Genomic DNA, 27,844 nt, shown 5'->3' on the forward strand with positions numbered 1-27,844 from the left:
AGTCCATTTTGCCTCCCAAATGTAATCTTTATTCTGATTTCTTTCATTGTAGATTATATTGGTCTTTTCTGGAGTTTCATATAGATGGATTACACAACATATACTCTTTTATGTTCAGCTTCTTTCACTTAGCATAATATTTTTGAAATACATCTGTTGTATTCTTTGTTCACACGTCTTTTTGCTGAGCAGTTTTCCCTGTGTGTGTGTGTGTGTGTGTGTGTGGAGGATGTTTGTTAATCATGGATTGTCAACTTCAGTAGTTCTTTATTTACTGGATACAGACCTTTGTCAGTTGTATGTACTATGTATGTTCTTTTCCATTATGTGCCTTGTCCAGTATTTTTTTAAGATTTTATTTATGCAGAGGCACCTGGATGGCTCAGTGGGTTAAGCCTCTGCTTTTGGCTCAGGTCATGATCTCAAGGTCCTGGGATCCAGCGCCGCATTGGGCTCTCTGCTCAGCAGGGAGCCTGCTTCCTCCCCTCTCTGCCTGCCTCTCTGCCTGCTTGTGATCTCTCTCTCTTTGTGTGTGTGTGTGTTAGATAAATAAATAAAATCTTAAAAAAAAAAAGATTTTATTTATGCATGAGTGGGGAGTGGCAGAGGGGAAGAGCAGGGGAGAGGGAGGGAGGGAGAAGTGTGCTCAGGGAGAAGCAGACTCCCCGCTGAGTGAGGAGTCTGATGCAGGGCTGGATTCCATGACACTGAGATCATGACCTGAACCAAAGTCAAACACTTAATGGATGATCTACCCAGACACCCCATCTATTCAGTCTCTTAATGGCATCTTTTTTTTTTTTTCTTTTGTGGTGTCTTTTGGTGGGCAGAAATTTTACTATTGATAAGTCCAGTTTATCGGTTTTTGGGGTGGGGGGGTTAAGACTTCCTGTCTTCCCCAAAGTCACAAAGATACTCTCTTACATTTTCTTTTAGAAGCTTTGTGGTTCTAGCTTTTATCACTCGGTCTGTGATCCATTTCAAATTAATGGAGTAAGTTTGGGGCTGATGTTTTAACTTTAATTGATGTTTTACTCTCTCTCTCTCTGTCAAATAAATAAATAAGATCTCTTTTTTTTTTTTTTAAAGATTTTATTTATTTATTTGACAGGGAGAGAGATCACCAGTGGGCAGAGAGGCAGGCAGGGAGAGAGGGGGTAGCAGGCTCCCTGCTGAGCAGAGAGCCCGATGTGGGCCTTGATCCTAGAACCCTGAGATCATGACTGGAGCCGAAGGCAGAGGTTTTAACCCACTGAGCCACCCAGGTGCCCCTGTTTTACCCTCTCTTTAAAAATCTTTTCTGTTTCGGGCGCCTGGGTGGCTCAGTGGGTTTAGCCGCTGCCTTCGGCTCAGGTCATGATCTTGGGGTCCTGGGATTGAGTCCCGCGTCGGGCTCTCTGTTCAGCAGGAAGCCTGCTTCCTCCTCTGTCTCTCTCTCTCTCTGCCTACTTGTGATTTCCCTCTGAAATAAATAATAAAATCTTTAAAAAAAAATTAAAAAAAAATTAAAAAATCATTTCTGTTTCTTAATCCTTCCTGGCTCTTTCCTGGAAGTGTTCCCCGATCTGGTATCTGTTCCCTATTTCCACTTTGCCTCTTGCCTTTGTTATTTCAACTGTTTTTCATACTGAGTATTTCCACTTGGGTGCTCTAACACTTGATTGTTCTGTTCTCTATTGCTAATATCTTTCCTTACTTTTTCTGTGTGTTTCTAATGCTTAGTTGAAATTCTCGGTCCATCTGTTGAATACAGCTGATTCCAGTAGTATCTCTAATCAGTTTGTTTTGAAGTCATTGTGTTCCTTGGATTCCCCGGTCTTTCACCTGTGATCTCATTTCTTGGGAGTCAGGTGTGTTTATGGGGGGCGGAGAGGTCAGGTTCAGAGATTATGTCTGGTGCTGAGGACTGAGCTAAGGATCTAAGCCTGACTCTGGTCTCTGTCAGCATCAGTGAGCCCAAGGAGATGGCAGTCCTGGCGTGGAGAGCCTCAGTTTGGCTTTGCCTCTCCCCCTCCCCAGGTAACCAATACCCCAGGACTGGGCCTCACTTCCAGCACCCCAGAAGCAGCAGGCAGGGAATGGGGCTGTCTGGTTAGGTCAGAATCCACCAGCCCTGAGGTCTGGAAGGGGAGGGATGGTTGAAGTGGCTGGAGGCCCATCCGTTTCCTCTTGATTCCTTTAACCCCACGTGGCCTGCTTCATTGCCCTGATTGCACTCCAAGGTTGTTGTTTGTGATTTTCTTTTGTTATATAGGTTTTATTTGGGGGATGCCTGAGTGGCTAAGCTGGTTAAGCATCTGCCTTCAGCTGAGGTCATGGGATCTCAGAGTCCTGGGATCGAGTCCTATATTGGGCTCAGCAAAGAGCCTGTTTCTCCCATCTTCTTGCTGCTCCCCCTGTTTGTGTGCGTTCTCTCTCTCTGTCTTGCAAATAAATAAATAGAATCTTTAAAAAAAAAAAAAGGTTTAATTTTTAAGTTATTTCTGCACCCAACTTGGGGCTTGAACTCAAAACCCCGAGATCAAGAGTCGAATGCTGTATGGACTAAGCCAGCCAGGTCCCCTTTGGCCCTGGTTTTACACCAGCAGACACTCAGGCGTGCAGACACTCATGTCCAGGTGAGCGTGCTTGCTATGGTCGGTCCAGGGCAGTGGGCCTGCTGGGGAAGGCTTTTGATGCAAAGGGGTAAGAGCAGAACTTAAACCTGATTTTCTTTTCTATTCTAATATCTCCATCAGCCTAAAGACTATGTCCCACTCCTCTTGGCTGTTGCACCAACCCCCTACACACAAGTTTAAAACTCCCTTCGGTGTCCCCTGGACATTGCATTTTCTCTGTAAGTCCCTAGGCTTAGTGACGTGTTGCTGCTTTGCTGTTTCGGTACTCAGGTGTTAATTTGAGAAAGAAGGTTCAGGAGGTGGATAATCTTCCCTTACCGTTAGCTTTAACGCTGCATGACTTCCCTGCTCCCGCAGCCACTGAGCCACCAGCTGGAGCCCAGTGGCTGCTGCAGAAAAACGGCGCATTGATTAGGGGGTACCACTGATTCCGTGATATTAGAACAGATGGACCAAGAATTTTATTTTATTTACGAATTTTGACAGAGATCACAGGTAGGCAGAGAGGCAGGCAGAGAGAGAGGAAGGGAAGTAGGCTCCCTACTGAGCAGAGAGCCTGATGTGGGGCTCGATCCCAGGGTCCTGGGATCACAACCTAAGCTGAAGGCAGAGGCCCCAACCCACTGAGCCAGGTGCCCAGGTGCCTCTATATTCACATATTTTAAGATTTTATTATTTGAAAGCAAGCGAGTGTGTGCTTTGAGCAGGAGCTGGCAGTGGGGAGGGGCATAGGGATTTGCTGAAGGCGGAACTGGAAGTGAGGTTCAATCCTAGCACCCTGGGATCATGACCTGAGCCATAAGGCAGACACTTATCTGACGAGCCACCCAGGCAACTCTGTACCAAGAACTTTAAATAAGCATTAGAAGCGTGCAAAAGAAATAAGGAAAGATGGTGGTAACATAGAACAGAATAAGAAAGTATAAAAAAAAATAAAAGAACAAAATGGAAGTATTTAATATGAAAAACCAGCCTCATCACCTGCCCCTGCCCCAACCTTTTCATGCACTTCGTAGCTCACTATTCTCCGGGGGTGGGGGGGACTTTAGTGACCTACCCTAGAACTTTGCATGGGCTGTTTGCTCTCCTGAGACTGCCTGCCTTCTACTCTGCTGGAAAAATTCTGGTGCATCCTTGAGACTCCTTCCCTGGTGGCCCCTCATGGTCTGTGTGATACTCAGGGATGGCTTTGGGCTCTGGAGTTAGGAAACCTGGCTGCTTGTCCTGATTCTTCAGCTCACGGGCCCGTCTGACTTTGGGAGGGTCACACTACCTCTTTGGACTTCAGGAACCTGCTGGGGGAAAAATATGAGTGTGTCAGGGTAGACTAGAGTCCCTTTTGGCTCTGACAAGCCGATGGGATGGTTAAGCGCAAAGGTTTTGGAGTGGGGCTGCGCATGATCCCTTCCTGGCTCAGCACTTAGTCCCTGTATTTCAGTGCCTCGGTTTACTAACCTGGCATAATGGTTCAAAGTCTGTACTTCCAAGGTGGACATTCTGGGCTCCTAGTCCCAGCTTGACTACTGCCTGCTGTGTGATCATAGGCAAGTTACTTAACCTCTCTGTGCTCCCCCCACCCCCGCCTTCTGTAAAATGGGGTTGGTACTGAGGATGCCTACTAGGAGCATAATGAATGCAGCTATTGTTTGGCCGCTGGTGGTGGTTCACCATGACGCAAACTTCTCTATTCAGTTCAACAAATTCTTGGTGTTTGTCTGCCAGGCCTTCCTAAATGTTTTCTAAATAACACTTTCTATTGAGTTTTATCTCTTAACAGATACTCTCCTGGGCATCTTATCTTTACAACAACCTTGCAAGGTGGGCTTGACTAACCTTGTTTGATGGATAAGAAATCTGCAGCCCCAGACGCAGAGTCACTTTCAAAGTTGGACAGACTCAATCCATGTCTGCTTCCTCCATGGCCAAGGTCTTTCCACTATGCTCCAGCGTTCAGGGAGATTACATGGGGGTTTTGGGGATTCCTGGACAGATCCAGATGGGGAAGCTCAGTGGGAAGCTCCCCACCCCTTCCATGCGTATTCCAGCTGTCCGCCTCCCCTTGGCCTTACACAAGATGTCTTTTTAGGAGGCTTAACACAGATGCGGGTTTAGTGATGGGCAGAAGTTAATTACAGGCTCATGTGACCTGGGATAGAGCCACAGGGGCTTTGGGAAAGGGAAAGGGACTCTCGGAGGACAGGGAATCAGTGAAGAGGAGGCTTGAGTTTCAACAAGCCCAGAGCTGGAGACGGAAAGCGAGGCCTTCGGGAGCAGATGTGGGCCTTGCCCAGAGGCGGCTGCAGAGGCTGGCACCGGCTGACCCCGGCCTCTCTGTGCTCCTGCGGGCCCGGGCTTGTGCCTTCACCTGGCGGAGCCTTGCTTGCGTCATCTGCCAAAGGGCAGCTAGTGCCATGTGGTAGGGTTAGGGGAGAGGGCATCAGGGAGCCCTGCAGCCACTGGTGAGATGAACAGACGGAGGCGGACACCAGCTTCAATCCTAAAGCTTCCTGAACTTTCCTTATCTGCAGATCGGGAATCACGTGCTCTGCGGTGAGGAGATCTACTGCCTTCTCCTGCCGTCTCGGCTTTTCCTCACCATCTCCTCTTGGCCTCGCTGCCTCCTGTTTCTCTGTCAGGCCTAGCACCAACCACCTGGTAGCCTGTTGACTTTGCTCCTTCTTTGTTGTCTGGTCACCCCAGCAGCAGGGATTCGGGTGGTTCTGTTCATTGTGTAGAATACCCTCCAGCCATAGTAGGTGCTCAGTAAACAGCAATCAGCCAGATGTTGGTTGAATTACAAGGAGGGAAGGCCCTGGTGTGCCAGCGGTGCTCAGTCAGTATCAGCTGGATCTTGGCGAGGCAGGGTAGAGGCTGGGACAGTTCATTTGGGGCGCCCAGGGCTGCCTGTGAAAGCTTTTGAGGCCTAGATTTCCGGGTTGTGCCTGGTTCCCTCTCTGGCCGCAGCCTGCAGGAGGAGAGTCTCATCGGATAGTAAAGCCAGATGGGCCTGCTCACTGGGGCTTTGCATGGAGCCAAGAGCCTCAGGCAAACAGGAAGCCCATGATGCTGGGCTTTCTTCATTAGATTTTTAAAATTGCATTTATTTTATTATTTTTATTTATTCATTTTTTAAGTAATCTCTATGTCCCATGTGGGGTTGGACTCATGACCCTGAGATCAAGAGTCACACTCTCTACCAACTGAGCCCGCCAGTTGGCTCCTCCTCCTCCTCTTCTTCAGCTCTTTAAACCACTCTGACTTCTCAACAGCACAGACTGCCTCGGAGAGATGACAGCCCCAGTGCCAACCCTGCACCTGGGAGAAAAAGCTCTGGTTCTGGAACCAGGCCGATCCCACAGCATGGCCTGGTCTGGCCCCCCATCTAGCAGAAGGATCTTGGGCAGGTTACTTCACCTCTCTGCCTCTCCGTTTCTTTCTCTGTGAAATGGGTGTAGCAGTATTACCCCCCATACTCTGACCTCCTGGGGCTTTCTATAAAACCCAGTGCAAATGTGTTTGCTAGACTGAAGGACCTGCAAGGCAGAGCTTTGCACCTGCAGCGCCGAGCACAGGGCCAGGCATACCACAGACACTTGGCACAGGTGGAAGAACTAAACCCCACTGACATCAGCTGTTGGAAGGGGGAGGGTCTCAGTCCTGCCTGCAGTAGGGTCGTGGCTCCTGTCCGAGGACCTCCTATGATTCTAAGGGTTTATAGATTCCAAAAAGAAAATGTAACTTGTATTCAGTTGGACTTCTATTTAATCATGCACTTGAAATTTATGGATCCATCTTTACCTTGTTTACAAGCTTTTTCCTTTGGTAGGAACGGCTGGCTGGGTATGACATGATGTGGTTGCTTACATTATAAGGGGCTCAGAAGAACTGACTGGACTGGAGTTCTGAGGTCAGACTGTGTTCCAAGAAACAGGAAACCCAAGGCAAACCATAAGGGGAATTAATTGGCTCATGGAACCTGGATGTTTAGAGGCAAGCTTCAGGCATGGCTGCATCCAGGGACTCAAGCAATGTTACCCAAGACTCCAGATTCTAAGGAGTGGTTCCATCTTTAGGCCCCACACAGTGCTCTTCCCCTCTGCCTCACCCTTAGAACACACCATCCAGGTGGAGAAAGTCTTCCAGGGTAAGCCCAGCAGGACCCACCTGGAGCTGCTGGGGGTGGGGATCAATCCCACCCAAACCCCAGGGCTGAAACAGGGAGGGTGGCTGTCCAAGGAAACTGTCATATTGTTAGGAAGGGGGACTGGATTCCGGGTGGCCAGAGATGACAGCGGAGATCCACTATGGTCATCAGAAGGGGAGCTGTGGAAAGCCTTAGGAACATCTGTACACCACTTTATAGTTTGGAAGTTTCCTTCCCTCCCCGGAAGCTGATATTGGAGGCAGAGTGGTGTTTATTATCCCTGCTTCACAGATGAAGAAACAGCTCTTGAATATTTGGCCAGGACCCTGACTTGTACCCCTGGGCTGCCCCTGCGCATCTAAGCCTCTCCAGGGAGTTACAAACGGGGAAAGGCTGACCTGGGAGGGAGGAAGCAATTGTGACCAAGCAAAGCCACTCCCCTTATGGAGGCAGCCCAAGGGGAGTTGGCCAGGGGGCGGAGGGAGCAGCCTGACTTCAGGGCCAATGGTGGGGCAGGGGCTGGGCACACATACCAGGGATATCCCGCAGCACTCCTGTGAGGACACCAGCATGCACACAAAGAAAGGCAGAACGAGATCACCCGGCACGCTGGTACAGGGCTCCCTGTACCGGGGGTGGCTGAGGCCTCAGGTCTTGCCACCAGTGGTGGAAGTAGTCCTGGCAGATGGCTGTGATGGGGGTAGAAGCAAGTACACTGGCGGTGGAGCCAGCGGGCCCTGGCCTAGATCCCAGCTCTCCCACGCGATGGCTGTGTGACCCTGCTCCTCCCTCCTACTTCCTGAGTCTCAGTGCTGTCTCCTGACCCAGAGCTGATAATTCCCACCTCACAGGATCCTGGGAAGGCGGAATCAAAAGCTCCAGCACATAGTAGGTGCTCCATTAAGAGTCTTTCCCTTTCCATCTCCTTGTGATCTTGGCCAAGTTACTGACCTTCTCTGTACTGTGGGAGCGATGGTGGCACATATGGGAGGGTTGCTGTGCGGGTTAGGCGAGTCCGTGCATGTGACGCGCCTCGAACGGGGCCTGGCATGCTCGTTGCACCCGTTACTACCAGCTAACATTGAGTGTTTTAATGTGCCGAGCCCGGGGCATTTACCTCCCAGTTGATCGTATTCTCGTGCTTCCAATCAAGACAGTGACATAGGCACACACGGTGATGGTCTGCCTGCGACAAGGGAGGATACTGAGGCCCAGAAAGGTGAAGTGACTTGCCCAAGGTCGCGAAACCTGTAAGCCACGGGGACTCAGCTGAGCTGTGCACCCTTGGGTGGGACCCTTGCTTCCGTGGGCTCAGGTTTCCTGTGGGGCGAGGCAGTCTCCCTGCCCTGCCACCTCCTGGGGTCACCGGCAAGTGCACCAGGGGCAGGAGTCTCCTCCTCTTGCTGGAAGGTTCTCTGGGAATGTGCGGAACGCGCTTATCCCGGGCCAGCTGCAGCGCACTATCTCTGGGAACATCCCGTGTCCTCCCGGCTCTGACGCCAGCACCGTGTTTGCGAGCCCCCTGCACATGCCACCCGGGGATGCTGCTCGTGTTGGCCGCTGTCCAGCAGGTTACAAGTTAACTGCCTATTTCCCCCATCCCCAGTGTCTGGCCTCTCTCAGGGCCCACATGGGGGCTGTGGGATGGTGGCTTCCTCTCCCAGGGGAAGGCTGCCAGGTGCGGAGGTTTGAGGGGGAGGGCGGGGAGTGGAGAGAGCCGGGGTGGTCCAGGGACCTGCTCCAGGAACCCCTCAGAATAGGGGTGGGGTGGGTCAGGCTGGAGGCGCGCGTCCAGGCTCACTCACACCCTCTGACCTCGGGTAAGTCACCTCGCCTCACCTCTGTTCTGTAAGTGGGGACAGGGCGTGGGGACAAGGAGGAAGCCCACCCCCTTCCCTCTGGCGACTGGGGTATGGGATGGGTGTGTAGGGAGCCCGAGTCCACTAGTAGCTGCACGTGTCCCATTCATCCACAGACACAAAATGACCCACGCTGCAGCTGGGGCCCACGTGGTTCCTTTCCAGGCTCGCCGGCGGCTTAGGGGTTTACACTCGGCCCTGGGAGACAAACATCCAGAAGGAGTGTTGAAATCTGGCTGGGCTGTGTGACCTTGGGTAAGGGACTTCAACCTCTCTGTGCTTCTGCTCTGTCACCTGCAGACTGGGGGTAAGAATAGTGCCCGCGTGGCAGGTGGCGGGTAGGGAGTAAATGAGTGGATGGAGGTACAGTGCTTTGAACAATGGTCGGTGCAGAGTAAGGGCTGTGAGTAGGTTTGAGGGCTTCCTTAGAATGGTCTCGGATTGAATGGTTCTCTTTAGGTGACACAGATCATTAATGTTTGGAATGCCAAGACCCGGGCGCCCACGTTAGGCTCACGGACTGCCTTGTGCTTCTAGTCGCAGCCCCCGCATTGGAGCCAGCTTCCGTGGACCCCTGTCCCTGCTGTTGGTGTGCTGTGTGACCCTGGGGAGGCGTGTACCCTCCCTGGGCCCTTCCTTTCTGTGTTGTTGATTGGGAGAGCGAGGATGGGACAGTCTGGTGTCCCGGTAGCGGAGGGGCTCCTGCCTCAGGGGTGCTGAGTGTCCCCCAAGTACGGGGATGGCGGACACCTTGGAGAGACGCAGCACCTGCCTCCCCCGCCTGTCCCTCCCCATGTCCTCTCCGTGGGATGGTGGAAGCCTGTGTGCCCGTCGAGCAGCCATCCTTGACCACCTCCCAGGCCCTCAGCCATCTCAGGTCCCAGGCTCAGGTTTCTGGGTCCTGCCATCCCCCCATCCCCGTGGCAGCTGTCCTCCCACCACTTGGCCCTTGACTGGCTTCAGTCCTCTGCCCACAGAGCCAGTCTGTGGCATCCAAACCATCCAGATGCCCCAGGAAGCCCCAGAAAAGCTTTGGCTCCAGAACCGGCTCCTTTGGGGGCCTCTGATTCCAGCTCCGCAGTGTGGCCTTGGGCAAGGAGCAGACGCCTGAGCTTCAGTGTCCCTACCTGTAAGATGGACTGGCATGTCCGTGTGCAGGGACACGCAGGACGGGCTCTCGACTAGGCTCAGCTGCGCGAGCAGAGCCCTTTGTGACTCGTCTGGGCTGCCCCCTCTGCCCTCCTGCCAGGGGCACCGCCCGACCCCGTTATCTGCACCCCCCATCTTTCTACCCCACCCCCCACCCCCGTCTTTCCAGCCCAGCCTTCCTCCCCATCCATCCATGGAACCTTCCTGGCCAATGTTCTCTCTCTCCCCTTCAAGAGGAAAAGAGCATGTCAGGCTGTGTGGTGGGTTGTTTCCTCCCGCGTGGAGACATGGAAACCCTTTGACTCGAAGAACTGGAACCTCACTCCCTTTCCCTTCACTAAATACCCCTCCTCCCGCCACATTAGCACGCTGTAGCCGGAACTCTGGTGGGGCCTTCCAGACAAGCAGGACTGTGGGAAAGCCCTGAGGGTGATCGGCTGCCTGGCCGAGTGAGCAGAGAATGGCCAGTCCATTTTCTGCTCCCAATTCTCACGTGCCCCTCTCCTTGCCTGTCCTTTGTGTGTCCATCCGTCCTCCGCCACTCCGGCCGGCAGTCAGCCGAACACTTACCCTGCCCTGTGGTCTGTTTTAAGCCGGTCCATCTGTTAACTCCTGCAGCCCTTACAACAACCCTGTGGTTTGTCCTGGTCTCCCACTTTGCGGATGAGAAGCCCGAGGCACAGAGGGCTGGGGCTGGTGGCCCTTAGCTGCCCAGCTGGAGGGGCGGAGGCAGGGTCTGAGCCCCGTGGCCTGGCGGCGGGGCTCGCTCTTCTGCTGCTGGGCTGTGTCTTCGGCCACTCACCCCCCCTGGACCCCACCACCCTCTCACCCACCTGCCGACACCCCCTGGCCGCCCAGCTGTGCACCTGGCTCTGCCAGCCACAGGGCTGCCACCGTCAGCAGAGCTCATGCTGTGGTGAAGGGGCCACAACCAGTGGCTCTCTGAGGCTCTGATAGGGGTAACCATGACCAAGGTCTTGAGCGCCCCAGGTTCTGGGAGCTTGGGGAGGAGATATACCCACTGCCTGGGCTGAGGCAGGGGTGTGGGGCAACTCTGCAGAGCTATCAAGGTGGAATGATGATGGGAAGCCTGCATGGAGCGGATAGCAGGGAACATTCTAGACCAGGGAACACTGTGTACAGAGATGATGAGACTGGAAGTGCTCCGGGGACAGCTGGTGTCTCAGCTGAGCCTTAAAGACGCAATGGCTTGGCAGCCGGATGACCCCGTGCTTCCCCGGGCACTTGCACATCTGTTTTCTGCTCATGTGGAGTACTGTCCGCTGCTGGAGGGCTGAGCCTTGCCTGTCCCCAGCATTTGGCCAACTGCCCTCTGGGGAAGTCCTTCCGTGGGTCTGACCTGCAGCCCACTCTGACAACCACACATTCCTTCCTGAGCCCTGCACCCAGAGGCTGCTTCATGGAAGCCATAAATAAGCCATGTCACTGAATGAATAAAGTCCGGGCCAGCAAGGCTTGCCAGGGACACCAGGCTTGGCTGAGAGAGGGATTCCATGTCCCCTCTCTCTGACCCTGCAGCTGAAATGTTCCTCCCCGGGGAGCTGCTACAGCCCAGTTTGGTGCTCTAGTAGGCCCCCAGCCCCCACCCCGGTCCCCAGCCCGCTGGCAGCTCAGGGAACACACAGCAGTTCCTGTGGCCACAGCTCCTTCAAAGAGCCAGGAAGGCCCCCCTTGACAGCCCAGAGGGCGCTGGCTTCCGCCTGTTCTGATTCTGATTGTTCCCTTCGGGGAAGGAGGAGCTGGGCAACCGGGGTAAGTCTTTTCTCTCTGGGCCTCAGTCTTCCCATCTGGGCAGTGGGACAGTCTACTCACAGAATGACTCGGTAGGTCCTGGGGGAGAATGGGAATTTGGGGGTTGGTGTGTCTCTTTAATCGCCTTTTAAATTTGAATCAGCCACACCCTTTTCTTTCTCTGTGCTCCCTTCACTCAAAGCTCATCAGGTCCTCAGCACCTGGCAATACAGGCAGAGTGAGGGCTGTTAGGCCCCAGCTGGAGTTGTACAGATACACAAACACACGCTTTTAATACCTCCCGGTCACCGTAAAGAACACCTCCATCACTCTCATACTTTTCCCAGTCTGTCTCCCTCCCCAGGAAACCACTTGGGAGTAGAACTCTCTAACCCCCACCCTCCATTCACTCCCAAGTGATTCTTGTGGCCTGGTTTGGGGAAGTCTGCTCAAAGGACCTCCTCAGCCTAGATTTCCCAGGGCTGTGACCTCCAGCCAGGAGGCTCCCTAAGGACAAATCACTGTCCTCTGGCCTGGCCTAACAAGGCCGGGGAGCAAGAGGTGACCCTCTTCGGGTCTCCTATTGATTTGGGAGGCTGGATGGTGGGGGAGACTTAGAGTTGTCCCAGCCCCGGGGAGCTGTGGGGGAGGGAACCTGGAGCAGGGGTGACCTTCTGGTAGCTTTCTTGAGGGGTCCTGTGCAGGGCATGGTCAGCACTTTCCATCTATGTGAGCCTGAATCATTTCCACCACCGTATCCGCCCCGCCTCCCACTACTGCCCAGATCTTGCCTCCCTCGCCTGGGAAGGGGGACAGATGAGCCAGCTCTCTCGATAACAAGCCTGAGGTCAGGTGTGTCCCACTCAGTGTCTGGCACACCACAGGTGCTCTCCGGAGTGGGTGATGGGTGTAGGCTCAGGGCCACAGGCATTGACCCAATGTCTCAGTTGGGGGGGGTGGTGCACTGGGGCCTGACCCAAACAGTGCTGGCCTTGTGACAGCTGGGCCAGATGATTTTACTGATGAGCCTCAGTTTCCCTGTCTGTCATGGGGGCCCGTAAACCAACGCTGCTCATGTCCCTAGCGTGCTGTGCTGGTCTGATGCAGTCTGAGTTAAGGGCCTATTGAGAAAGAAAAGGCTTTCATGGAGTCACACGCCTGGATTTCCTATCTTCATGACGAGGCTAGTGGCCCTTGTGGGACCAGAAAGAGGGGACCACTTGGTGTGAGAGGGTAAGCGCCTCTTCCCCTGACCTTGAGTGTTTTGTACCATGGAGTGTGAGGGGTCCCAGGTGGCCGGAGTTACAGCTGGACAAGGCCTGGTCTCAAAGGCACACTGCAGATGATGTCTGGGCTCTGGTTATGTCTAGTGGCTTCACTTCTCTGAGCCTCGGTTTTCCAGTCTGTAAGACGGGAACTGTTAAGCCCGTCCTAGCTTGATGTGATGTTGTTGAAACCCAAGAGAGATGGATACTGGGTCCCTTTCCGGAACGGAAAGGGACCTCCAGGCAGGCCGTGGCAGCTCAGCTGCCTCCAGCCTATGTGTGCGGGCTCTGCGGGGATAGCTGATGATTTTACTGAAGGCCGCTGTCCTGCAGGTCTGGTGCTCTCCCAGTTCTGGGGCAGTCCAGGGGTTGGGGTGACAGGCTGTTCTGAGCTCCTGTTTGCTTCATCTGTAAAGAGGGGTGCTGATGCCCATCATGGGGCCAGGACGCAGTGGGTGCTCCATAAGAACAGTTCCTCTTATTCTGGACATCCTTCCCCCTTTCGGCAGATTCAGTGCAATCTCGTTCCCAGGCTTGTAAATGGGGTGGAACAGCCATTGTAGCTGCTTCAGAGGAGTCACGGATCATGGCTTTTGCCAGCTGGGGATTCCCTTCCTTCTGTGCTTTTATCCCATGGGGTGGGGGTGGGGGGGAACCAGCATAATGGCAGCTGCTTAGTAGGTGCTCTTTTTACCCGGGCTGGTCAGGGATCTCCAAGAGAATAGAGACCGAGTCTATCCTGTTCCGCCAACAAATCCTTAGTACCTAGACAGCTGCTCACTAAATGCTGGGGACTGAAGAAAGACTGAACAAAGTTGAATGAATAGGCATCAGGGTAGGGAAGGCCTGGCTTGGGGGGGAGGGGAGCTTCATGGGCAGTTCCCCCACCCCCACCCCTCCCAGTTCATCCTTCCTGGGTTAATCCCCAAAAGATTAACCCCAAGGAACAAAGCCAGGTCACAGCCACTGACCCAGGGCATTGCAGAGAGCATCCAAGGCTAGCCTGCCTGGGTGCTTACAAGGTGCTCTGTGGGGCCCTCTTTGCCCCAAGATGGCTCTTGTGTCCCCCACCCTGAGCATGGTCCTCACAGCCGTCCTCAGCCTCCTCTTCCTGACCCTGGCCTTGAGCCTCCTCTGCTTCTTCACCTGCCGCCTGGCCAGGCCACTCAGGTAGGAGAACTCACCTGGGCCATACTCCCTCCCCTGCCAGCTCTCCTGCCCTAAACTCATTTGGCTACAGTTCTCTCCTGTGGGATAGAGAGGGGGTTGGGCCCTGGTCTCTCTCGCCCTCTGTGGTGGGGAAACCAAGGCCCAGAGAGGCTGAGTTTCAGCTTGGGATGGAATCGCCCTTGGCCACAGACTCGCTAGATCCTTTGCTCAATTTCCTAAAGTGTAAAAGAGGCTAATGACACTTGCTGTGCGAGATTAAGCAAGACCACAGATATCAATACTTAGCACAATGTTTGGCACCACGTGAGTACCCGAGAAATGCTCGTGATTTGTAGCTGTCAGTTGCCCTGGACCTTTTGAGACCCAGCCTTCCAGGACTGGCATTTTGCCTGGCTCCAAGGGGCTCTCATGCCCTCCACCCCAGGATGCTGAGTCAGTCCTCAGGGCCAAGGCTCAGCCCCCCTGCTCTCTCTCCTGACCTGCCAAGTAGCTGCTCCTTCTCCAGGGGGGGCCAGAGCCCAGTTAGGGCTTCTGTGTGCTTGCCATGAGTAATCAGAACACGTAGCTGGGAGCCTGGCAGAGATGGTCTAGCTGGGAGGTGGGGGACAGTGGGGCTGGCACACACTCGGAGGCTCCATTCTGAGCTAGCAGAGCGTTGGCAGAGGGTGGTGGGCAGCCGGGGCCCCTGCAGCCCCAGACTGGGCCCCACCGAGCCCATCACCAGGGCTGCAAGAGAGTAGGCTTGGAGCCTCTGGGGGTTGGGGGGCCAAGAGAGGAGCCAGCAGAGGAGACTCTTGTTTCCGAAGGGTTTCCTAGATTTCAGCCCCCTCTCCTTTTCAGGCAGTGGCAGTGGGAGGAAGCACAAGGAGAAGCCACCTGTCTCTAGGACAGCTGGGTCTCAAGGCCACATCCCTGGGGCCAAAATTCAGGGCATTCCAGCCTGAATCTTGAAACTTTTCATTAAGTTAACATTTACAGAGTTGCCCCTGTATGCACAGGGTTGGGGATCCAATGATGGGGAAAATGGTGTTTACTCTCCCGTTTACTCTCCCAGGGCATCAAGCGGACAGGGAAGAGAATCAAACAAGAATAATCACGTGGCCTTCAGATCTCCTGGGGCCACCCTTGACTTTTCTTCTTCCTTCTTTCCTTGTTTGTATTGGGCCCCACGGGTAGAGGATTAAGTCCTGTTTCTCGGTACATGGTGAACTATCATGAGCCTTGGTTTTCTCACCTACAGAGGAGAATGTAGCCCCCCTCTGTCCACTGTAGGGCTTCCTGGTGAGACGTTATGGTGGAAGACTTCATAAATAGCAACGGGCAATGCACCGGTCATTTGCCTTCTGTCTGTTTCCAGATTGTTTACCTAAGCTCTTAGAGAGCTTGAAATAGAACATACATGCCTTCATGCAGAAAAGCACTCATATTCTACATCATTATATATTATACATACATTTCAGATGGAATCCACCCATGGAACTAGTCCGCAGATCAGTCCCAAGTCCCCTGTGCCCACTCCAGTCACCACACCCCCAAGTGCAACCTTGATCTTGATCTTCTAACTCCTCGCTTTGTCCTTGTACTTTGTATCTTGGGAATTACTCTCTCCGTACTCTTGGATCGACTTCCTCCGATCATCCTTACCTTGGCAAGATCCATCCATGTTTTTGGGCGGAGTTGTCAATCATTCGTCCTCACTGTTGCGTAGATTTCCTTCTGGGAACCCACACAGCGTATTTCCATCCTGCTGGAGGTGGAGCCGTTCTGAGGCCATGACCAACGGTGCTGATGCCAGTGTTCTCCTACTTGTCTTTTGGTGAACACACGTGTGCGTTTCTGTTGGAGATAGATGGGTCAGAAGGCAGATGTACATTTCAGCTTTGGTAGATGCTCCTAGTTTTCCAAAGGGATTGTACCAATCTGCAGCCCTCAGCAGTGAATGGATACTCTAGTTCTGCCCCATGCACTTGACAACGAGTGCATTTCCCCACACACAAAGGAAGGATTTGGGGGTGATTCTTCCTTTCCCCCACCTCCCTCCTTGGAGCGTTGGCTTTCAACTGATGTCAATATTTACCAATACTGCCAAGCACTGGAGTAGGACAAACAAGGCAAAGTCCCAGCTTGTAGAGAATCCCAGTGTGGTGAGGGAAAGGACCAGAAAAGGATTACTTTCGAAACAGGGACATGCCCACAGTGATGGAGATTGTATGAAGTTCAGAGGTAGCATCCTGGAATGAGTGGCCAACCGGAAGGCTTCCTAGAAGAGGTGACTTCAGTTTTTAAGCTCTTGGAATAATATTGTGATGTATTGATATTGCTTATCAATTTAATAGCATTCTTTCTGACGTTAGGATTTACTCTAGAAACATTTGAAAAAGGGGCGCTGGGGTGGCTCAGTCAGTTGTGTCTGCCTTTGGCTCAGATCATGATCACAGGGTCATGGGATCGAGCCCAACATCAGGCTTCCTGCTCAGTGGGAAGTCGCTTCTCCTTCTCCCTCTGCCCCTCCCCACTACTCCTGCTCTTTCTCTCTCAATCTCTCTCTCAAATAAATAAAATCTTAAAAAAGTTTTTTGTTTTTTTTTTTTTAAAAGGTGGAGTAAAAAGAAATCAGAAGTCATACCTCTCAGTAAAGTGCTGGTAGATGTCAGATGTAGTGTTTCCTTTTAGTTCCTGCCCGCCCCACTGCCCCCCACCAAAGAGCCAGGTGGATGTAAAAGGGGCTGGAAAAGCAAAAGGGTGCAGTTTGGTGCTTTTGGTGAACGTTGGGTGTTTGTGGGTGGGAGGTGCCGGTGAGCCCTCACCTCTGGGCACTGACATGCAGTGTGTAATTTTCCCCCTTTGATTTATTTATTTGAGGGGGAGAGAGTGAGTGCGCATGTGTGCAGGTGGGCAGAGGGAGAGGGAGAGAGCTCAATCTCCTGACCCTGAGATCCTGACCTGAGGGAAACCAAGAGTCAGACTCTTCACAAGCTGAGCCACCCAGGCATCCCCAGCGCACACATTTTTAAGGTTGAATCAAGATCGCCTTTGCTAGTGGCAGCATGGTTTCTTATCTGACACCACACTCAACGGCAAAAAGTGGTACATCACCACCACTGGTACATACACCAATGGAGTAATCATTTTTATCTCGGTTTTGGTGGAAATAACATTTTCCTGTGCAACTGTTGCAGTTGAAATCTCTCCTCTTCCAGCAACATTTACACACAATAGGGTTAGTGCATTTCTCAACTGCAACTGGGGTTACCAGTTGTGATTCTGATGCATGACCATAATTTAGAAACTTTTTTTTTTTTTTAAAAAAAAAGATTTTATTTATTTATTTGAGAGAGAGACAGTGAGAGAGAACATGAGAGGCAAGAAGGTCAGAGGGAGAAGCAGACTCCCCATGGAGCTGGGAGCCCGATGTGGGACTCGATCCCGGGACTCCAGGACCATGACCTGAGCCGAAGGCAGTTGCTCAACCAACTGAGCCACCCAGGCACCCATAGAAACTTTCTGATGCCATCGAATACGTGCTCAATTTTAAACAATGTGGAAAACTTAAAAATATGTATAATAAAAAGAAGAGGAAATCATCATTCTTGGTCTTTCTGCCCAGAAAAGACCACAGCTAATGTTTTGGTGTATTTCCTTCCAGTGTGTGTGTGTGTGTGTGTGTGTGTGTGTCTGTGTGTCTGTGTGTGTGTGTGGTGTGTGTGTAACAGGTTTTTTTTTTTTTTAATTATAAAGGTAACATCTCAACTCAGAAGAAAATTTGGGAGATGCAGAAAAGACAGTGAAAAGGCAGTCAAGTCACTGAAATGTCACCACCCAGAAACGGGCAGTCTTAGCAGCCAGACTTCCTGTGTGTCACTCACTCCCTATAGCTTTTATATCTCATTATAAATGCCAAGTTCTAGAAGAGAATGTGGCAAGTGAGGTTGTCCCTCTAAGAAAGGGTGGACTCTGTTTTGTCTCTGATGGGCTCGGGACACGGGTCATTAAAAGGCTATAGACTAGTCAGAATTGGGAGCAGGAGAAGCCTGACCTGGGAGCTCATTGGAAATGAACTCAGGAGTTTGGGCAAGGGCAGGTGGACCCTGGGCCTATTCCTCTAAGTGCTTGCTGTGGTTTGGGGAGCATTACACAGGAAGACCAAACTCTGGGTTCCGGGTTCCAGATGGAGTGGAGGTGGGGGTTCACCTGGGAAATGGGGAAGGAACTGCTTTGCAGCATGGAGTTCATTATACTTACATGACTGCGTGATAAAGCTTCTGGAGGGAGGGACTGCCTGGGTCGGAGCCCCATGCCAAGCCCCATGCGAGGCCGGTGATCAGTGCTCAACAAATAAGGAATGAATTAGCGGATGTGTAAGTGAATGGACGAATGAATCCAGAGCTGGAGCTCACGTGGTTTTTTCCCCTTTAATTTCTAGGATCGGCACATCAGTTAACATCTGACCCCTGCCAGCCCATCCCCTCGCACACACGTTGATCATACCTCTGGGCTTGAGAGAAAGCCGGTCTTGGAGAGGGCACCATGATTTCTCCCTTCTTAGTGCTGGCCATTGGCGCCTGCCTTACCAACTCCTTGGTGCCAGGTAAGCTGGAGGACTGGGCAGAAGGGTGGGGAACCCCAGTGCGGGTGGAATAGGAGGAGGGTGATGTCTCTGTTCAGGGTCATAGAACTATTCAAAGGCTTTAACAGCTGGAAACACGTGTTTCCAGAGCAGGAGATCCCAGCTCTGCTGTTGCACGTGCTACTGTTAGGGCACTCTCTTTCTCTTTAGATGATCCTGTTCCTTAATGGGGGTATAGACTATGCCAAGTCTTGGAATGTTAAGTCTCCTGTTGCTTTTGTCTACTTAACACTCCTCCATGGCGATAACATTCCCTGGTGGTCTAAATTTTGCTGGTGAAATCGACAAAAGTTTTGTTTCGTTTTTGTTTGTTTGTTTCTTTTCTTTTTTTTTTTTTTTTAAGATTATATTTCTTTGATAGAGAAGGACAGATCACAAGTAGGTAGAGAGGTAGGTAGAGAGGCAGGCAGAGAGGGTTGCGGGGGAGGGGGGGGGATGCAGGCTCCCCGCTGAGCAGAGAGCCCTGAGCTCATGACCTGAGCCAAAGGCAGAGGCTTAACCCACTGAGCCACCCAGGCACCCCTCGTTTTTTTTGTTGTTGCTTATTAGAGACTCACATGGAAGTTTTCTTGATTCTCCAACACATTCTAGATAGGTTGTTTATGTTAACTCTTCAATTTCCGGTTCTCACGCTGTAAATTCAGACCTCTGCGGAGACTGGGCTTCCTTTCGGAGTGGTGCTCACATTTCTCAAGACTCGCTTTTCCGTATCCTTTCTGTAGTAACACATGCGCATTATCAATCTAGATCTGTATCCGATCTGACCCCTCAGCACCCAGCCCTGGCCCCAGTGGGAGAGGGGAGCCCCCCTCGGATCAGTCTATCCTGTGGATGTTCTTTTCCTGTCCGGTGGAGACAGGAATTCCTCCTCCTTAAGGCCGTGTGGGAATCACGCAGTATAGTCAGTGCTAAACAGGGAGTGAGTGCTCTTGGGAAGAATATTTTCAACAGGTGGGGAGATTGGGGTGCAGGGAAGGGACTGACTGGCGCTTCCCCCCGGTTACACAGCCCCAGCCCGTCAGGACTGGGGGTGGAACCAGAGCTGCCAGAGTCTCAGGCCATTGCTCCCTTTTGCAAACCCATGAAGCCTTTCAGTGTGGATCCTTGGGGATCTGCAGTCACTCTGTGGGACCACATCCCTGCTTTCTCAACACTCACAGCCCGCCTGAGTGAAAGGTAGACAGAGGGATGAAAAATGAAAAGATGAACAAGCAACAATGTGAGAAATCTTCAGATATTCAGCAGTCGAACGTCTTTTGTATTTGTTCCCTTTTAGCCGTTCGGATGAGCGTGTAGTGGTGTTACATGGTCTTCTCTTTTTACTTTTTTATTTCTTATTTTTTATTTTCTTAAGATTTTCTTTCTTTGTTTTTTAAGATTTTATTTATTTATTTGACAGACAGAGATCGCAAGTAGGCAGAGAGGCAGGCGGAGAGAGAGGGCAAAGCAGGCTCCCTGCTGAGAGGAGAACCCAATACAGGGCTCGAATCCAGGACCCCCCAGGATCATAACCTGAGCCCAAGGCAGAACCTTTAACCTGCTGAGCCACCCAGGCGCCCCAGATTTTATTTATTTCTTTGAGAGAGAGAGCGCATGAGAGGGAAGAGGTCAGAGGGAGAAGCAGACTCCCCGCTGAGCAGGGAGCCCCATGTGGGATTCGATCCCAAGACTCCAGGATCATGACCTGAGCTGAAGGCAGTTGCTTAACCAACTGAGCCACCCAGGCACCCCCCCCCCTTTTTAAATTAGGTATAACTTACAGTAAAGTGCACCAATTCAAAATGTATCACTTCATAGGTTTTGACATATTTTGTGCCCACACAACCACCACCAGATGAAGAGGGAACATTTCCAGTCATGGGACAGAAGGGACTTTCGTATGCACTCCCCAACCAAGCCCGCCCCTTGGCCCCCAAGCCAAAGGTGGTGACCTAGACTTACTCCTGCCACCGTACATGAATTGAGCCTGTTTGGAACTTCATGTACATGGAATTGTACAGTATGTACTGATAAGTACTCTTCCCCTAGCATTATATTCTGAGCATTTGTGCGTGTCCTATAATGTTCTCTAGAAACAATGGCCTCCTGATACTCTGTTGTCCAAGGCCATGATTGCTGAGGCCATTCCTCTGACAATGAAGTCAGTTTCACATGCACCAAACCCTTCTCGGGGCCAGGCCCTGGGGGTGGCGCTGGTAGAAAAGACAAGGGCTCTCACCAGTCTTTGTGGGTCTCCCAGGGAGCATCCAGAGCTGGGAGCTTGGCAGAGTGGGATCAGAGCTGGAATCAAGAAGAAGGAATGGGGGCAGGGCAGGCTGATGTCAGCCCAGCCCCTGTGGTCGGGTGGGAGGAGGGGGCATCTGCGCGGATGTTGGGGCTAGGGGAGAGAGGGGCCGGTAAATCAAGACCACCCCGATAGCACCCAAATGGCCCGAGAAGCTCCTGGACCCAGGCCTTGCCACTGTGGTAGGTGTGGAGGAAAGCAGAAGGAGATGGGAGCCAGCCCTGGTCAAAGCCACTGGCTCTGTCCTTTGTTGAGTCTTGAACTCAATCCTAAAACTGCTTCTAGGAAGCTGTAACTCCCATTTTCCTGGGGGCAGAAGCTCAGGTGGTGGGAATTTGCCTCAAGGTACACAGCTGGATGGGAGGACTGAGGCTCCCGAGATTCCAGTGGGGTGGGGGGGGTGTCTCTTCCCCTGTGAGTCAGCAGAGCCCTTCAGAAGAGTGGTGGCCCTGGAGGCTGGGGGCCCTGGGGGTGGGGGGCAGTGGGACAAGTCCTCGTGGCCTCTGCTGGGAGGAACAGGGGATTCCAGGTCTGGTGTGGAATTATTCCTCTGGGTGCTGGTTGGTGATCTGGGGGCCGAGTAAGGCATTTATTGAACCAGTCGGCACAGTGACCTTGAGAGGAATCTACATAAATAAATGCATTTGACAGGGAAGGAAATGGAGGTTAGGGAGGTGTGACCTGCCGCCATGGGGGTCCTTGGCACAGCTGTGGTTGTCACTGAGGTCTGTCAGGCACTGCCACTGTGTTCTTTCCATTGAAGGATTGACTGCTGGACACACGGAGGGGGGGACGAGGGGGGGCAAGGTAGGGAGTCAGGGGTGGGGGAGAAGAGCATTCCTCGTTCCCAGTTTTTCCCAAGACCAGGGACACAGAACACCCTCCTCTTTGCTAATGTCTCCTAACAGGGGTGAGATTGTGTGTGGCTGCTTTAATCCGATTCGTTAAACAAAGGGCAATCTTGCTTTCCAGTACCGCAGTCAATGCTATTGCTAACTCAGGTTTCTGCTGCCTTTAATGACTAAGCCAGGCAGAGTTTATAATTGATGGCTGGATACCTCTGGGGACTCCTTCAGGTGAAAGTAGTTTGTTTTCTTGAACAGATTAAACATTACCCTCCTAATTGTGCTTGCACAATTCATTTGCTGCCTTAGCAGAATGTCTCTCTACTGGGTGGAAGGAAGCAGCGCGGGTTCTGGGGAGCGGAGCCAGAGCTGTGCATCCCTGGGCACATTGATTGACATCTCTGAGCCTTGGGCTGACCTAGGTGGTCTACAGACCACACAGTGGCTGGCGGAGACAGACCATCCTGGCTCCCTCTGCCAAGTCCAGGCTGCCTTGCCCTTAGGCACGAGAAGTTGGGGTATCCGTAATGTCTGGGGACGGAAAGCTACCCCCACCCTTGCCAGATAACTCTGTCTCTCTGTCTCTGCAGAGAAAGAGAAAGACCCCAAGTATTGGAGAGACCAAGCTCAGCAGACCCTGAAGTATGCCCTCAGGCTTCAAAATCTCAACACGAAAGTGGCTAGGAATGTCATCATGTTCCTGGGAGATGGTGAGACCGGTGGGGGTGGGGGACGAGGACACAGCTGGGTGCAGGCACCTCAGTAGGGGCTCAGGGAGCCAGGCTGCGGTGGAGGGGGCTGTGTTGAAGAGGCTGGGGCCCAGGGATGGGGGGATGTTTAAAGGGACGGGGGAGGGGGCAGGCTGTGGACCCAGGAGGTCTGTCTGCTCTGCCAGGCAGTTCCTGAGGATCTGGGGAAGAGTGAGAGAAAGGGGCCATAGAGTCAAATTTGTAGAGCCCCGTGCTCTGGCGCCCACACCCCAGCCAGCCTTGGCCCCAAACTAGAGAAGGGCAGGTGGTGCCCGAGGTGGAGGGGCAGGGAGCCCGAGAGACTGAGTCCCCCCTTCCCCTGCTGTAGGGATGGGTGTCTCCACGGTGACGGCCGCCCGTATCCTCAAGGGTCAGCTGCACCATTACCCCGGGGAGGAGACCAGGCTGGAGATGGACAAGTTCCCCTACGTGGCCCTCTCCAAGGTGAGCTCCAGCCGCGCAGGCCCAGGCCTCCCACCTCTCAGCTTGGCCTCACCGAGGAAGGGCAGAGCAATAGGGCCTGTGGGCAAGGCAGTCGGCCCTCCTGGGGTCTCTGTGGCCCCACCGTGAAGCGAGGATAGCAACAGCGGCTTGCCGAGACTTGATCTTGAGGGTAGTAGTCGTTGGTTTAAAAATCTATGGAAGTATAACCCGTATGGGGAACGTGCACGTGCCCCAGTGGGCAGCTTGCGTTACTGCAGACTGTGCCTGTCTATAGAGCCAGTGTCCAGGCTAAGAAACTGAATGTGACAGCAGCCACCAGGGCCCCCAGCTCTCCCCCAAACCCTTGTCCTCCCTGTCCCCCTTCTGACTTCCAACACCACCGCAGAGCTGTTCCGCTTCCTCCTTGCTGTCTGGGGAATCCCGTGGCCTATATGCTTCTGCACTGGTCCTATTGCGTTCGTTCCCTCCCCAGGGGCCTCCGGGTGAATTCAATTAGTGATGGCAGCGCTTGCTGTTGGGGTCTCTGGTGGGGGCGGCGGGGGCAGCAATGGGGACGTTAATGGAATGAAGGTCTTCTGGACATCCTGGGTCAGGCCTGGGCTCACTTCTGGGGCAATTGGCAGGAGCCGGGATGCAGTTCTCAGCCTAGTGGGGAAGGCAGGCAGGCACACGGCTTCAGGGTCTCAATTAGAGGTTTTTCCCCATTCTAGATCCTGCTCCCCCCCATCTTTTCCTCCCTTTGCCTCAGCCTCCCCCATGTCACTTTTTCAAGAACACCCCTCTCCCTTTCCCATCTCTAGGACGCACCTGCCCCCTTGCTGGCTCCCACAGCCCCAGACCCAGAGGGAGGCCCGAGTGACCCAGCCCCCACCCCCCCTGCATGTTGGAAGGTTCCACTCGCCCCTTCCCGCCACTCTGGCTGCCAGGGCATGGGGTGTGGGTGCAGAAAGCAAGCGGCTAAGTGATACCTTGGCTCTGGGGAGACCTTGGGAGGTAGCAGGGCTTGGCTAGGGGCACAGGAGGCCTCTCTGTCTCCATCATGCTCCAGTCCTCATGGTGGGAGTGGGAGTGAGGTGGAGGCCAGCAGCAAGGCCTGGCCAATTCCTGACCCTCCTTTTCCACCTGCAGACGTACAACACCAATGCTCAGGTCCCCGACAGCGCAGGCACGGCCACTGCCTACTTGTGTGGCGTGAAGGCCAATGAGGGTACTGTGGGGGTGAGCGCAGCGACCCAGCGTACCCAGTGCAACACGACTGCGGGGAACGAGGTCACCTCCATCCTGCGCTGGGCCAAGGATGCCGGTGAGTGGGGTAGTGGTAGGGAGTGGGGCCCAGCTCTATGACTGGGCTGGGCCTCGGTCTGCCCCACTGCGTAATGGGGAGAGAACAGAGAAAGATGCTCTCCAGGGCTCGTCCAGCTCATGGCTAGGAAACTAGGAGATATTTGTGGAATCCTGTTCATGAGCAGGAAGGCTAGTGGCTTTAGGGGCCCGCTCAGATGTGGGTTCCTGTCCCAGCTCATTTCCGAGTCTATTTATTTGACAATAAAATGGGTGTGAAAACATCCGCTGCCTCGTAGGAACGGTGTGAGGAAGGTGCACGTAGAACGTAGCCTGGCGCCGGCCCCGTGGGAGATCAGTGTCTGCCTGTCCCTTCCTCCCTGGAAGTGGGGGCTCTTCTCCTGCTTGGTGTCCCGGGAACTTTGGAGTCAGGGTATGAGATCGACTGACAAGGTGACACAGCCACACCACCTGAGAGCCCTTGGGGGGGGGTCCCTGTGTTCTTGCAGGGTACCCGGTGGGGGGGGCTTCCTATAGGAGGGGCTCCTGCAGGGTGCACGATGGAGGGAAGGACCCCCGCCCAGGTGCTCACAGCTCAAGGGCCGTCAAGGGGGGAGGGCCACAGAGGCAAAGTCTGAGCTGTGCTGTGGGGGTCTTCGGAAGTCCACCGTGTCCCCCCCCCACACCAATCCCCACAGGACTGGGGGGCGAGACTGAGGCCCAGGCAGTCAGTGGAACAGAATGGAAGGCCAGTCTTTAGTCGGGAAAGGGAAGGAGAAGACAGCTTGGAGCGCCCCATCCCCAGCCGACGCCAACCATCCTCTCCCACACCCCAGGCAAATCTGTGGGCATTGTGACCACCACGAGAGTGAACCACGCCACCCCCAGTGCTGCCTACGCCCACTCTGCGGACCGGGACTGGTACTCAGACAACGAGATGCCCCCGGAGGCCCTGAGCCAGGGCTGCAAGGACATTGCCTACCAGCTCATGCACAACATCAAGGACATCGAGGCGAGTTTGTGGGTGCAGGCCACTCTGGGACGGGCAGGCTTGTGAGGCGGGGCCTCTGACGGGCCTCCAGCCTCTGCTGGCTCAGGAGAAGCGGCCGGCCTGGCGCCCCACACACCTGAGAGGCTCCCAGCCCATTAGGGGATTTGCGGTCGGGGCAGGGAAGCCCTGGAGGCGCTCTCCGCGGTGGGGCTGAGGGCTAAGCCCCGGTGTGGCTGCCACCACACCCCAAGAATCAGGCGCCCAAGGATTATCCTGTAAGTGGGGATCCGGCACTGCTCCACCAGCGCCCCCTCGCCCACCCGCTCCCCACATGGGGAGGTAGGGGTGACCCATGGCCATCTGAGGGCTGTACCTGTCCTGCATGTGCCCTCGGGCACAGACAGTCACAGGTTGGAGCCCCCGACCTGGAAGCCTGGAGCAGAGGCGGTGCGGGCAGTGGTTAGCACGAGCGCTCGTGGTTCAGCTTCCCGGCTGCCAGCCCTTGTCCCACCACCTGCTGATGTGTGGCCATGGGTCAGTTAACCTCCATAGCTTCTTTTTTTGTTTGTTTAGGATTTTATTTAATTAATTTATTTATTTGACAGAGATAGATCACAAGTAGGCAGAGAGGCAGGCAGAGAGAGAGGAGGAAGCAGGCTCCCTGCTGAGCAGAGAGCCCCATGAAGGGTTCGATCCGGGATCGTGACCTGAGCCAAAGGCAGAGGCTTTAACCCACTGAACCACCCAGGCACCCCTCCGTAGCTTCCTTTTGAGGGCTTGTTGGTGACTTGTGGCTCCCTCGTCAGCCCACTGCAAGATCCAGATCTAAATAAACTTAGAGTTTAGTAAGGCCTGACACCTCGTGGGTTCTCAGAAGGTGGTGGCATTCTGCACAAGCCACACAGGCCTGCCCAGAATCCCGACTTCACCACCCCAGGCCAGCAGGTGTGCACAGGTGCGCACAGGTGCGCACAGGTGCGAACACACGGAACAGGTACTGTCCCCTCGGTTCTCGGGGGGTTCCCTGCTCTGGCCTTCATTGAGGACCTCCGGCTTATTCCTTTTTTAGGCTCTTGTTACCCATGCCTGGGATCTGGAGAGGGCACAAGGGGATGTTAGCTCCCCAAAACTAAAATGGGGGTTCAGTGGGGGCTCAGAGGAAGCCCCCAGGTCCCACTTCCCCCTCACCTGTTTCTACCACCACCAGACAAACGGACTGGCTCCCAGACCCACCCTCTGTCCCCCATGCACCACCCAATTGCCAAGGCCCCTTTCCCCACCCATGACTTCCCTTTTCCAAGCAGTGGATTGAGCACCCCCTTTCGGGACAAACAGTCCTAGCAACCCGTCCTAGTGAGCATGGACCTGAGAGGCCAAGCCTCTGTCCTGACTTTACCTCCACTTGATGCACATCCTGGGACAAGTTGCTTCCCCTTCCCGAGCCTCAGTTTCCCCACCTGTGCAACAAGCCTAGGGCGCCCCACCTGCCCCCTCCCAGGGCCGCGGGAGGCCGAGATGAGGTCATGGATGTGAGAACATTTGTTGTACAAGCGCAGGGTGTAATTACGGGGCTGCTTCTTGGGGAGATGTGCCAGGAACCGCCGGAGAGGGGGACAGGAGCTTAGGGAAGCCTGCTCCATGGGGCGAGTGTAGATGGGGGTCCTTGGGTCACTGGGGAGCATGCTGGGGCGTGAGTGAGGGGGTGGGCTGGAGCGAAGGCTGCCCCCCCTTCCTCTCGTTCTTTCCCACTTGGCCTCCCGTCCTCTCCCGCATCTCCACCGTCCCAAAGCCCCCCGGCCCCCAGGCTGCACATGAAACACAACTCCCGGTGTCCGCCCTGAAAATAAATATCTTTGACTAAAAAAAAAAAGGAAAGAAAGAAAGAAAGACACAAACCCAAACCCCAAAGCCAAACAGCAAGTCTGTTATTTGGGAGTTTAATGAGCGTGTGAAGTCCCTGCTAGGGCTGGAAATGATGAGGCTCCCGGCATAGAAGATTGGGGGCTTCATTTTCCACTCTGAAAATGCCAAGGGGTCAGGTTCTGTGGGAACGGGGGTGGGGAGCTGGGGGCCGGTGACCCGGGGTCCCCTCTCCTTCCCCTCAGAGCCCGCCCTGCCCCCAGAGCTCCTGGCTGGGGCCGGCCGTGACCTCTTTGGAAATACTCTGGTGTCCTCTGCTTCTGCCAGAGAGAACACCTTCCCCTGGGCCGCCCCCGGGTGCTGGGAGCACGTTGTAACACTGTATTAACGCACTTTCCTCTGCGGCTATCCTGCCGGTGGGTGTTGCTTCCATCTTACAGATGAGGAAACTGAGGCTCAGAGAGGTGAAGTGACAGGTCCTTGGTCCGTACGTGACAGAGTCGGAGTCAGACCCAAGTCTGACTTCCAAGCCCGTGCCCTTTCCAGTTCCCTATGACCCAGGCTGGTCCTGGGTGCCTTCCCCACCTCTGCTATCTGCCCAGACTCCTGGGTTCTTGGGAAGGAATGAAGTGGAAGGGAGACCTTGGAGCCTAGGAAATGCCAGGCCTGGGACAGTGGATCTGAGGCCAGCCAGAGCCGGGCTTTGCTCTCCCAAGGTGTCCAGGGGCGGTGGCCTGGCCTGACGCCCGCGGTGACAGGAGGACACCGGTGTGGTGGTCACCGCAGGCGGCGACTGTTATGCTCTT

The 27,844-nt window shown here is 53.9% G+C and overlaps 1 protein-coding gene across 4 annotated transcripts in view; it reads left to right on the forward strand.

Moving 5' to 3' along the window:
• Positions 1-27,844, forward strand: part of ALPL (alkaline phosphatase, biomineralization associated) — a 56,734-nt gene that overhangs the window by 18,972 nt on the left and 9,918 nt on the right. For 2 of the 4 annotated variants that reach the window (XM_004741266.3, XM_004741264.3), the window contains exons 2-6: positions 18,381-18,545; positions 22,304-22,423; positions 22,791-22,906; positions 24,035-24,209; positions 25,024-25,199. In XM_004741266.3, the coding sequence (XP_004741323.1) occupies positions 18,485-18,545; positions 22,304-22,423; positions 22,791-22,906; positions 24,035-24,209; positions 25,024-25,199 (648 nt within the window). In that variant the 5' untranslated portion in view covers positions 18,381-18,484. Of the gene's footprint in view, positions 1-7,359; positions 7,651-18,380; positions 18,546-22,303; positions 22,424-22,790; positions 22,907-24,034; positions 24,210-25,023; positions 25,200-27,844 lie in introns of those variants that run through there. The other 2 variants (XM_004741265.3, XM_013048035.2) reach the window with 2 other exon arrangements.

The sequence above is a fragment of the Mustela putorius genome, unplaced genomic scaffold, assembly GCF_011764305.1.
Source record: "Mustela putorius furo isolate JIRA1106 unplaced genomic scaffold, ASM1176430v1.1 tig00003853_pilon_pilon_pilon, whole genome shotgun sequence".
In the NCBI taxonomy this organism is placed as follows: domain Eukaryota; kingdom Metazoa; phylum Chordata; class Mammalia; order Carnivora; family Mustelidae; genus Mustela; species Mustela putorius.